At 31.1% G+C, this 12,168-nt stretch overlaps 1 protein-coding gene across 1 annotated transcript; it reads right to left on the bottom strand.

The window, feature by feature from the left end:
* Window positions 1-1,839: 1,839 nt before the first annotated feature.
* Window positions 1,840-8,076, bottom strand: LOC123713782 (alpha-tocopherol transfer protein-like). Its single transcript, XM_045667627.1, has 6 exons — window positions 7,860-8,076; window positions 6,840-6,996; window positions 6,363-6,474; window positions 4,597-4,731; window positions 3,968-4,181; window positions 1,840-2,397 (listed from the first exon to the last, which is right to left on the bottom strand). The coding sequence occupies exons 1-6, from the start codon at window positions 8,020-8,022 to the stop codon at window positions 2,243-2,245; spliced, it is 936 nt and encodes a 311-aa protein (XP_045523583.1). The 5' UTR covers window positions 8,023-8,076; the 3' UTR covers window positions 1,840-2,242.
* Window positions 8,077-12,168: the final 4,092 nt, after the last annotated feature.

The raw sequence follows: 12,168 nt of genomic DNA, 5'->3' as shown, positions 1-12,168 counted from the left end.
TCGTACATACAAAAATCTTTTGTTACATTTCTATTTCGATAAATAGCTGGTTTGCAGACGGCCTTTGAAAACAAGAAATATGTTTTAGTTCGATAATATGGCATATTTTTGTAAATATTAAAATAGTCTAAAGCTTACATTTTCTTAATTTTATTAATTAATAATATGCTAATTTAATTATTATCCCATGTATTACACGTTAAATACTAAATCAATTATTTTACAATTAAGAATGTTATACATAGTATCTACAGTATTCTTGAAAGTAATTTTTGATTTACAGCGAACATCGTTCTTTTCGGTTACGTTATGTTAGTAACGCTTAGTAAAATGATACCGATTCAATTATTATGTATAAAAAAAACAGGTTGTACCTTTTAGGTCCAGACATCTGATTTCTATATGTGTTATCGTTATCGTTTGATTTTGTTTAATTGAAAGCAATGTGATTGTTCTGTGTCTGACGTACGACGTAGATTTTTTTGGTTAGGCCGCATGCCGGTTTGCTCACATAGGTATTTTCTTTCACCATACTCCATTGGTGCTCAGCGGAAGAATCAAACCGTAGGTATGGGAGTTGAAACATTAAGGATGAGAGTCACACGCTAAAACCACTAGGCCAGCACTGCAAACTTATTTCATAGGTTATATTTAAAAGAAAATAGATTATATGTACTCAACTGTCCATTCTTTCATCTATCTAATTATTGCTTAAGGTATATTTTTTCTCAAAAGGGTAGTTTTTTAAAAAAATGATAATTATTAATGCATTATACACTGAAAATTAATGCATTAAAAACCTGTAAACTAAATCTCAAAATTCCAAGGATTCGCTATTGAACCAAGCTTTTCAATTTACGATGTAGTTTGTAAATTAAAGATGTAGTTTGTAAATTAAGATAGTTTGCAAATACGCATAGAGACGCAATCTCTGTGCGTAGTGAGAGAATCAAGACTATCCGTAATACATTAAAGATGACAATTCGACAAGTCCTTCGCTGGATTAGGTCAAAATGAAGAAGCTGGAATTTGGGAGCTTTAACCCAGAAATGTAAGGATATTTCTTAGCAGAAAACCAACAAACCAGAGTGAGTCTTTGTAGGTTTAAACTTAACAAGGTTACTCTTAGTAGTATGGGTTACAGAAACTTTCTCCAGTATCGTTTCAATTTTAGAAACAACTTTGTTATAGCTCTCATTGAATTCAGATCATGTTTGGTTGGCCGAAAAAAAAATCTATAGATGTGCTGTCATCTGCGTAGCAATGACTTGTTGTCGGTAATCAACAGGTCATTGATATGCAGAACGAACAGTTTGGGCGAGAGTACACAACCTTGCGGAACCTCCTTCAACTAGGGCCTTAATGCTACATCCTGCTAGATAATTTTCTGACTTAACCAACCATCGGCATAATCCACGGAGTAAACCGTAAAACGGTAGCTACGATAGAAGTGTCCTATGCCTGACAAAAGATTCCCTAAGTTTCACTAATGACCAAATGGCTCGGGTTCCAAAAGGTATTTTCGCGAGATATTCCGCTGTTCTGATTTTGCCCTCAATTATCTTGTTTAAGGGTCATAGACGAATATACAAATCGTAAATTGTACATATTTATGTAAATATTTTTGAAGTTAGAATAATGGTGACAGTACATTTTTAAGATCGCGAACATCGTCACAAAAAGCCAACACCTTGAAGTTAGCTATAGTCAATATTTTATTTTCTATTGTTAGTGTCGTTTTTTCTACAAACGTAGAATAAGGCGAAAGTTAAAAAAATTAAAAGATCTTGTTACGCGAAAGAAGTATAAATACACACACGGTTTTATCTTCTTTTAATGAGGCAATAAAAACGTTGCAATGATGTTATTTAGAGGTAAAAGCTTAAGGCGCTGGAGTTTATTCTCTTATGTAGATTGGCGCCAACTTTGAACATATGTTCAGATTAGGTCGAGACTTCACAACGTACATATTTAAAAACTCAATACGAATACAACATTTATTAAATAACAACAATTTCTTAACGCTATATTTTTTACCCTTTAAGCGATTAGAATTTATAATGATAATATAACAAACGAGAATACAAAACAATAGAAAACTTCTAGTCTTTTTTATATTAACATAGACTATTATAATCCTATAAAAAGAAAAAAGTAGCTTGCATGTCGAGGCTTAAGCTTGTTATAATTATTCTTAACGACTATTATTGTAATTAACCATAATGAAAAAATCTATATCATATTAATCGACACTTAGAGTCCTAAAGGATCCGGGCATTCCAATAATAGCCTCGTTGTATTTATCTGTTTGTCGTTTGGACTCATCAGTTCTGGCTGCTTCCATCTCTCTCAAGTGAACCATAAAGTCTGGCGATTCCAATTCATCTATTAAATCCTCTGAAATAAAAAATATTTTTCTTATATTTTCCAAGAAATTATACAACAGTTTTGAGTCAAGTATGCACCCATGGGGCAGATTTTTCGTTATACATTGGCAATCTTAGAGAGAAGCATACCCGTTGTAATAATATGAAGGTGCGAATAAAACTATATTAGTAAACCTTCATGTTAAATGTCTATCATAAACAAGTTTCCCTTGAATTGTTAATTTATCTACTAATTGGAATAACTTTATTTATGTTTTTTAAATAACTTATGTAGGTATTATCGTTTCCTCCGTATCCATCGTGCTGCTAAGTTAACCATTAAAACTATTCTTTGTATATGGTGTATACGTTATAAGGTACATATGGATTTCATTATTAGATATGAGTAACTTATTACATTTTACCGAAATACCTAATTTTTTTTACAAGTATGTATACGCTTAGACGACAGAAAAGCCAGTGTAATTAGAGTTCATGAGTTGTACAAACAAAAATGCCTGAAGGCTTTGTAGCGGCTAATGTGTGTTGCGCTTATAGACTGCATCCGTAAGCCGCCAAAACTAATTATATTATGATTGGAAATAATAAAAAAATCAACTGTTTTCATCGGCGGTTGTGCCTAGTAAAAAAAGTGGCTTTATCCTTGTTCTTACTATACCTGTTTCTTGATCTTTTTTATTATTTGGTAAGTAAGTGCTACGTCTGATACACTTAAAGCGAACCATTACTCTCATATGTCACAATAATAAGTCTCGTTTTTAGATGACACTTTTAGGTTGGACACAAAAATTTACGGATTATGTCAGTTTAGTGTTTAATGAGCAATGTAAAATAAACAAAGATGAGGGCTTCTATTCTGGGAGTCCTTCTTTTTTTTTAATACACCTATTTCTATTCATTTTACTGCATATGTAGTTGAAAATACATTATTCTAAATGTCTTATAGAATGAATTAATTAAGATAAACTGATGTTGGTCTTACAACATGAATTATTTTATAAACTTATTAATTTTAAATTTTCTGATGGTTTATTGTCTGGCGTAAACATTATCGACGCACAATATGGTATAAGTTCGATCGACGAAAAAAAATCATTGAGATAAAGGCAAGATATTGATAACCTAAGTGCTACGTACTTTCTGACTACTGATTAAAGATAATTAGAAACGATTTAATTTTATACCATTCAATGATATTTAATTATATTAATTAGCTTCTATCTATTAGATTGTATTTATTTATAATCTCCATTATAACTGATAATTCCTTACGGGGAAATCATAAAAACATATTCATGAATATTACTCATACCTTTCTACGTATCATTACACACAATATATAAATTATGTTTGATTAATGAATTATAAGGCTATAAAAGTTCCGTGTAGGTCGAGCAGTATAATAAAAATAGTATAAGTTTATTAACTTAACTTAACTTAACTGAGTTTCAAAAATAAAAATTTGACAGAAACAAAGTCATACTTTGGTAACCTGAGTGCTAATAATAACTATTAAATGTAATAGTTAGTTAATTTTTCGTCGCTTGTGGTTAAACAAAATATAATTACAAAATACACACCCTGTAATTTATACATAGATTTTTCCTTGCCGCCATACTCGATTGGCAAAATTTCCAATGGAAGGTGTTCGTTTAGAGATGTGTGATCCCTGTGTACATGAATTCTGTTTGCCAGTTTTTCGCTCAAGGCCTGTTTTAGTATAGAAACTAGTGTGTCTATAGCCTTCGATGATGTCATAAAATGTACTCCTTTGAGTCGAAGGCTAAAACCTTCCTGTAAAAGAAAATACTAATAATATTTTTTTTAAAAGAAGAGCGTCCGTCTTACTTCTTAGGTAAATCATTATTACGTTTTACCTAAAGTGCTTTTTCGTCTCATTTCGTCAATTGTGTAAACGCTTTGATGAAAAGAGACAGCTATTAGACTACTATAGTTAAATTAGGCACATTTATTTTTTATAAATTAAGTACCGTGTTTCCAACCACGTTTAACCTATATGCGGCATTCATTTTAAATCATAATTAAGGTGATATTGTAAATACTTGTGTTTATAAAATAAATATTTAGTAGAATTAAAGTTAAGTCTGCATTCGTAAAGGTATTAAGTTTTTTATTTGTTGATTAAACTAAGAAAATATCATATCAAGCAATCATGTAAGAAGCGGTTATATTATTTTAAGATACACACCGTAACAATTGTAATCAGCTGTCGGATTTCCACTATGTTTATGGTCTTCACAACCTCTAATACATTTGTGTCGATATAGTCAAACACCCCAATCACACCATTATTGTAATCTTTAGCTTGAAAATACTCACACATCTGCGAAATAAAAATTAGTTAACGCGTGTATTATTGTTTTTTGTGACCCTGAATATCCTCACTTTCTGCGTTTAATTTAATCAATCAAAGTATAGTTCATAATATATACGATACGATTTGCCGCTTGCGTACGAAAACGTCTTTATCTCATCAATTAATCATTTATGAAATCTTTGAAATTCACGGTTTTCAATATATAAAAGCGATAGCGAAGCCATAGACGCTTTAATTCAAGATAATATAGTTTTAAAACGAAATAATCATATTTTATTTTTAAATTAATACGTAAAAAATATAAATACGTAAATAAAAAATAAATATATATATATAGGTAAGACTGAAAATGTTTAGAAAATGAAAAACTGCTTAATGTAGAAAGTTGCCAATTGTTTTTCGAAGTAGTCTCCGTTCCTCTCTACACATTTCCCATATTCCCATTCCCGCCCATTCTTCCTAAGGTGTCTCTTCTATGGCATTTTCGTACGCATCCACCGCATCTTCAGGGCGCGTATACCTCGAATTTTATCTTTAGTTCTTGGAATAAATGAACGCACAGCACTGATGTTATCTTCAGTAGCCGCTGTTAAAGGACGTCCCTCACGCGAATCATCATTGAGATTGCTACGTCCACGCTTAAACTCGTTAAACCAATTGTAAATATTGGCATGAGATGGGGCTTCATTATCATCACAGCTTATCATAGCTTTATTGTTGAGTAAGCCCACAACGAAAGTCATTATAAGTCATTGACCCAAAATTGTCTTGCGTTCGAAACTGGCCAGTTCTAATCATTTTCAGTTTTACCCACGTATAACAAAAATAATAACTAACCTTAAAATAAATTAAGTAAAATATATTATTAAAAGGAGTCCCTTTAGTTGTTTAAAAACTAAATTATTATATGGACTGTAACAATTCAATAAAATAGTGTTACATAAACGTTAACTGTATTAAACATATTAATGAAAACAAACGCAGATATGCCCCAATGTCTCAATATGGAACTTGAGTGTATAATAGTTACATAAATAATAACTTTACTTAGATAAATATTTGTCTCTACTTCTTATATCATAACAAAGAACGTAATTAAAATTGTATAAATTATGAATAACACTTAATTTATATGAATTGTATAAATTATATGTCAGGAATGATAATAAATAAATAAAACAACAGTGATTAGTGTGTAAATTGCGAATAATATAGAATATGGTCTGGAACATATAGACGTGTACGTGTAGTTGACAGTGTATTAACTCTCATTTTAAAGAGAACAATGCACTATCTTAAATAACTGCTTTAATATTAACTGTACGAGTCTTCGGTTTGTTTAATTAAAAAAAGTAATTTTAGAAATTTATTTTTTTCTATTATTATCTTTTTTAGTACTAACTGTGTATCTTGTTTGTGTTTAAATGTGTATTATGTAATTAGGTATTAGAGCTATTTGTTTAGTATTAGGGGAGAGAAGTAAAAAAAAATCTCTTCATACTATTAGAGCAGATTATGTAGTACGCATTTCGTCTGGACCACTGCTTGTTTATTGCATTATCAATAAATGGATATGTGGACGAACTAATACCTCTATCACAAAGTAACGAAAACTGAAAAGTTATATCTAAACTTACCATTAGTAAAAATTTGTAGTAATTAGTAAAACTTGTAAATTTTTGGCCACAATTTTTCATGATGTATACGCGTTCGTGTCTATCCGTCATTTGGGGAAGAACAAAATTTATACTGGAAAAATTGTATCGTAATATATGTAACTTTCCCTTACGAAATTATGGTAGATAATTATCGGTCGGTGCTTATAGTATTATAGTATTCAGATAAAGTAGCATTCTAATGGAGAAGGAAGATTTTAAAACGGGTCAAAAGATTTTGAGGTAAGTCCTTAATAATATGTAATAAAAAACTTTTCTTTTCTTAATATAAGTACAAACAGATACAAACAGGCTTGAAGACATAAGAGTTAATTCGTATCATAGTTCACGGACCTAGCTCCATCAATGCCTCCTATTTGCTTTCGGTAGAAAAATAGGTTACGGCTTTATATGCAACAACTGGATTAGATGGGATGTCAAACCATATCTACCACTTACATCGAGCCTTCATACTCCTTCATCATATCCCTGGGATTGGAATATTGTAACAATTCCGGCATAAGCGTGCGGAAAGTGTAAGATTTCTCCATTTTTCTCTTTGCTCTTTCCACCGAACCTTTGCTTATGATAACACACCTCTCTAGGTATTCTCGGGCTGTAACGTTTCAGGCAAAAATAAATATTGAAATATTTTTTTTTATTTCGTATTAGTTCGATCTTATTCAGAGTTTAAAGCCTAGGCAATATCCCTGTATTACGAAAACGGTTAAATTATAGAAAGCAGACAGACGTTATTCTGTCGTAACTATGGATGATAATTTCAAATTGGTATAATAACTAAAAAATATTTCAGAAAAAAGTGTTTTTATGATAAACAACATTCTTTGTTAGTTTTCTGGCGGTTTTGTTGGTATTTTCATGATTAATGCCACAAACAATTAGCTACTGTAATTATTTTATATGTATTTTATCAATATAATAACTGCGATCGAAGAATTTATTTTGAAAGATTGTTGAAAAGATGAAAACGTTTGAAATAAAGGCGCTATATACAGAAAAATAAATATGCCATCGTAACAAAAGTATTCTTAATTTTTCTAATTTTCCGAGAAATTTTCTTAATTTTTTCTTTCATAAGAATCTTTTATTTTATAAATAAGTAGTTATTATCTAAAAATCAACGGTGTGGTGGTTTCAGCGTGCGAATCTCGACCCTGAGGTGATGATATGTTTGTACCCTGGCTGTGCAACAATGGACTTGCTGTCTATGTGCGCATCTAATAGTCACTTGTATATTGTGTATGAGAATACCATAAGAAAATGTCTATGATACTACACCTACTCGTCTATGATAAAAAAATTATCATAGAATTGGATGCAATTCTAGGCCCTTATCAGGTTGTTGCGCTAATGTTTCTTATTATTATCTAATAAACAAAGAATTCAAAAAAAATAGGCAGACAGTAACAAATATTAACATGCACCTAATCTTGTTTTTAATTAAATAATTATACTCACATAAATCCTTCTTAATAAAATGGTTTTGTTTTTGAATCCATTGAATCAATAAATCGATAGCTTCATTGATGCGTGTTGGTGAATTTATATTGACTTGTTCACGTACAAAACTTAAAGTATTTGGCATGAAGGAGAGTGCGCGAGTTGTTTGTATGGACTCCATTTTGCGTGTAACAACTGCGAGGTTTGACTTTGTACTACTTCTTTAACTCCACGTTATAATACTATGATGTGGAGTCAAGACTTGTTTATTGATTATAATTTGTTACTAGTTACTGAATAACCTTTAATATAATCTCCCATGATTGGTATCGAATACAACACTTGATGTTTCTAAGTATTTTATGCAAATATGTAAAATATGTATAAATGCCTTAAAAATAATCTAATGCGAAATCTTTTCGTTTATCTGAATAGGTTAGATATATTTTAAAGCAAACAATATTTGATAATGCTACGCGGGAAGAAGGCTCCAATTATCCAATAAATATTTAGAGCTGAAAGTTATATAGAGTATAATTTTGGATTACTTCATTATTTATTAGAACATATTGTAAATATAACTAATTTTAAATGATTTTATGATAAAAATAAATTTTAAAGAAGTTATTAATATCTAAAATAGCAAAGGCCAATCTCAGGGACAGATTAGGCAGATCCTAGGCGAAAGCTCTTCCGAACCAAAACGACTTAGCGCTTTGCTATCGTAAGCTATTGTTGTTGAATTCAAATACACACTTACAGTACAATGCCCGCGACCCCTTTCAGTCCTGATTACATAAATGGAGCCCCCTCAATATAAATGGAGGACAGTCCCTGATTTATATTCCCAACGAAAAAAAATGTTAAAGGTTACAAAGCAAGCGTAACTAAGGGGCTAGTCAATTTATTTATTTAAAAAATTACGGGTAGTCACGGCGCAATCATTGTATCCTCATAAAAAAATACTAAATAAATAGTTTTCCTATAAAATATTTAGTCTAAAGTGCTTATCGGGTTGTAATAGTGAAGGTCCAATACCTACCATTGTTATTCACCTCATCGATTGCAGAATATAGTGAATATGTCAAGTTTTATAATCGTGTTTCGAGGTTGGATGACTAAATAGACTTTTCTTTTCTTCAATCTATTTATTTTATAAAGAATACATAGACTATTTTAGACCTATACATTTACCAACTGCCTATTAGTACATATCATGAAAAATACGGTCATTGTTTAGATCAATTACGTAGTAATTCTAGCCACATATGTAGATATTATGATATTAGATATTAAGGTCATATGTCAAACCAAGTTACCTTTACTCTTAACATTGAAACTGGAAGTTCTGGGTTGCTGGCGCCAATCATGTACCCTGCTAAAGAATGTCTCACGAAAGAGAATTTTATCGAATCCTTCTCCGGGTACTTAGTTAATAACCCATCAAAATCATCAGACGGTTGGTCGTGGCAAAATATCTATTTAAAAAAATGGGAGGCGCTACGCTACTAACCATTATGCTTGGCCTCAGATTTATGTATCTGTTTTGTGATTATATAATCTTAATAGGCAAATTTAGCCTGCAAGTTTAATGCCTGTCAAACGCCGTCGTCTAAGGCATGCTTGTTAATAAATTATGTTTTCCTCCACCGTACGAGTGTTATTTATACACATAGCAAAAAACTCCATTAGTTCACAACCGTGAACGCCTTAACCTGAGTTGCAAGCTGCATGCTTAACCCACAAGCCAACATTTCTCTTCACTAAATACCTACTCACAGTACTATTAATTATTATAAAGCATATTTGTATATTGTTTATGTATTGCCCTATGATATGTAGTACACAGTAGTAACAAAAGCATACATATGTAAACTGCCCTGCATTTATGATTCTAACAATATTCTTTTATATGAAAAAAATCCACTGGACCTGTATTTGAATTCAGCAAACAGATGCTACATGGTCACAGTATGGAACGTTTACGTTTACCTACCTGGGTAAAGTAAATTACTATCTTTTAATTATTCAAATGCCTATAGTCTAATTAGCCATTAATTAAATGCTACTAGACTATAGCCGAGTAACTAAAATACATGAGTACCTTGACATATAATTCCATAACTATATTGAGTTATTTATTTATTAGATGTTATGTATGAATACGTTCTCATTAGGAGCCCATTCCACGAAATAATTTCTTAATTAAGCTTGAAATTTCCGAATTGTTCGATTTCTTACAAACCTAAATTTATCAATCTATAGGATTGATAAATTAAGGTAAGGTAGTATATTTACTATTACTATTAACACAATGTTTATTACAAATAATGTGGCTGGCATCCGTTTACGACCGTGACATCAATTATGACGGTATCATGCTATCTCGCCGGTTTTATTTATTTAGATATTTTAGGGACAATTGTATTTAAAGATTTTGGTTTGGGTTCTATTATCGTACTTCTAGACAATTCCATACAATCAATCAACCTTACAAACTTGAAGACAAAAAAACACAAATCGTTTATGCATAATTTAATAAAAATATGAAAATTTACGAATAATTATTAAATCCACATTTACTAATAAATACAATCGCTATTAACCTCATCACCATTATTAGATGGGCGCCATCTGGCGGCTAGCTTTCGTGTGTGTGTGTGTGTGTGGAATAAAATATAATGTACCAAGGACTATGAAGATATCACGCGAGTACGACAAATTATTGCGTGGATCACACCCGTAGGGAAAGGCGTCTCAACCATATTTGCTTAGAGCTGACCATTGGGACCATTGGGACCATTTGGGACATTTGGGGGTTTGCGGGCTCTGCGATCTACACGACAGAGATTTTAAATAACGGCGGCAAGTAGAGGAGCCATCGTTATCTGATATACAACCTTTACACGCTTTATTTTACTCTACTATTATTCAAATACGGTCTACAAGTCGTACCACAACGAACGTGGCATCTAGGGTTTTATTTAAATTCGACTCGTGTTTGATTTGAAGCTACGGAACAGCATGTCATTTATTTATTTGGAAATAAAACAGATACATGTGTACTATAAGAAAAAGTTTAAAATAAGACATAAATAAACACGTGAATGTATCCACAAAAAATTTCACTAATAAAAAATATGATACAGAGCAAAGCAAAACAAAACAAAACATGAACACACAAAATCTCTAAATCCGGAAAACGACAAACATACCTGTAAATCCAGTTTCGCACTCCGCACCGCAGTAAAAGAATATAAAGAGAAGATACCAACAAAAAATATACAAAATTTGAATTCAATACAAAAAATATGTAAACTATACAGAGAGCATATAGTCATATTAATTTGGCTAAATCATCAGTTTTTCTAACAAAAATACAACAGTTTTTTATCCATATATACTTGTACCCTTTGTCCTTTGCAAGTTGCCTGACCTTACTGAAGAGTATTTTGTTTTTCAAGGTAAGGTTCATTGACGTAGAATTGATTGACTGCATTTAATGTATTGTTAAAAAAACAATGTATTAAATGGGAAATTAATAGAGTTAAGGTCTTCTTCGTCTTTTTTATTTAATATATGCTAAAACAATGACAAACGTTTACCGATCTATCTTATCCGTGTTTACAATAAAAGCTTAGGCACGTACTTTGATTTTCTTGTTTGGTGATTACGTCAACAGTAATTATTTACATTTATACACATATTACCCACACATTGTCTATGCTTAAAAACGAAATGAATTTTCGAGGATTCCTACATGTAATTAATACGTTTATGTACTCTTATTTTTGAAAGCTTTGCTTACTTTTGCTGCCAAGAAAAAGGGGAAGCCCTTCCCCTTAAATTGCAGTAAATCTGCTTACGTAATACATAAACGGCACCTTCAACTAAAATAAATTTTAGGAATTAACGGAAAAAAATATATTACTATTCGAATTTCGAGTTATTTTATATCATATACAATTTGATATATCTAAAAACTAAAGCTTAACGAGTATTTTACCCTGAGTGAAATTGAAATGACTCAAATTCGAGTATCTAAAGCATACTTGACATTTTATCTCATGAGTCAAACACCTGACAAGTATTCTTGTTTAAAATGTTTCAAAGACAATTTAAAAAAACCTTTTTCTTAAACGATACCGTTACGATATTTAAAGTTTAGCTTATTCATCGTAAGTAATGCAATGTGTATGTAATATAATATGTAGGAGTATGTCACAAACTACTTAAATTGCTTCTCCAAAATGTCTTTCACTGTCTAACAAAGGAAATATACATTGCTGGAAAATACTTAAAGCTTGCAATTAGCAGACGAATTTAG

The sequence above is a fragment of the Pieris brassicae genome, chromosome 8 (genome assembly GCF_905147105.1).
Source record: "Pieris brassicae chromosome 8, ilPieBrab1.1, whole genome shotgun sequence".
In the NCBI taxonomy this organism is placed as follows: domain Eukaryota; kingdom Metazoa; phylum Arthropoda; class Insecta; order Lepidoptera; family Pieridae; genus Pieris; species Pieris brassicae.
Note: the sequence above shows the minus strand (reverse complement) of the source record. Positions and strands in the feature narration are given on the sequence as shown.

Coding starts and splice junctions, on each gene's coding strand:
- LOC123713782 (XM_045667627.1), bottom strand. CDS start 8,022: ATGGAGTCCATACAAACAACTCGCGCACTCTCCTTCATGCCAAATACT. Junction 6,475..6,839: donor AAGGAGTATGAAGGCTCGAT/GTAAGTGGTAGA, acceptor CAATTTTTCCAG/TATAAATTTTGTTCTTCCCC. Junction 2,398..3,967: donor ATCTATGTATAAATTACAGG/GTGTGTATTTTG, acceptor TTTTTATTTCAG/AGGATTTAATAGATGAATTG.